At 47.3% G+C, this 330-nt stretch overlaps 1 protein-coding gene across 1 annotated transcript in view; it reads left to right on the top strand.

Annotated features, from left to right (window-relative positions):
* Positions 1-15: 15 nt before the first annotated feature.
* LOC127751892 (gastrula zinc finger protein XlCGF57.1-like) overlaps positions 16-330 on the top strand; it is a 1,651-nt gene continuing 1,336 nt past the window's right edge. Inside the window, exon 1 of the mRNA XM_052276140.1 lies at positions 16-235. Within this exon, the coding sequence (XP_052132100.1) occupies positions 41-235 (195 nt within the window). The 5' untranslated portion in view covers positions 16-40. The remainder of the gene's footprint in view (positions 236-330) is intronic.

Below are 330 nucleotides of genomic sequence, written 5' to 3'. Positions count from 1 at the left end.
TGTTCCAGTCTTCCCTCTCTTCTGGTCAGCTGCCGACGCCATGCCTATCCAATGTGACATTTGCCGAAAACATGTTGCAACGCGGGGTCAACTTGCCAACCACATGAAAGTACACGCGGTAGACAAAGACAAACATCTTTTCGACTGTAGTGTGTGCAGCAAGACATTTCCCACCAGTGCTCGGCTTACCAAACATCTGCGAGCGCACACAGGCGAGAAACCATTTGAGTGTACTGTGTGTCACAAGAAATTTTCGGAAAATAGCAATCTACTCAACCATCTAAGAACGCACACTGGTAAGAAGCCTTTTGAGTGTACTGTGTGCAACAA

Source organism: Frankliniella occidentalis, unplaced genomic scaffold (genome assembly GCF_000697945.3).
Source record: "Frankliniella occidentalis isolate FOCC.00 unplaced genomic scaffold, Focc_3.1 Scaffold1864, whole genome shotgun sequence".
NCBI classification, from domain to species: domain Eukaryota; kingdom Metazoa; phylum Arthropoda; class Insecta; order Thysanoptera; family Thripidae; genus Frankliniella; species Frankliniella occidentalis.
The sequence above is the reverse complement of the archived record's forward strand: the minus strand, read 5'-3'. Positions and strand labels throughout refer to the sequence as shown.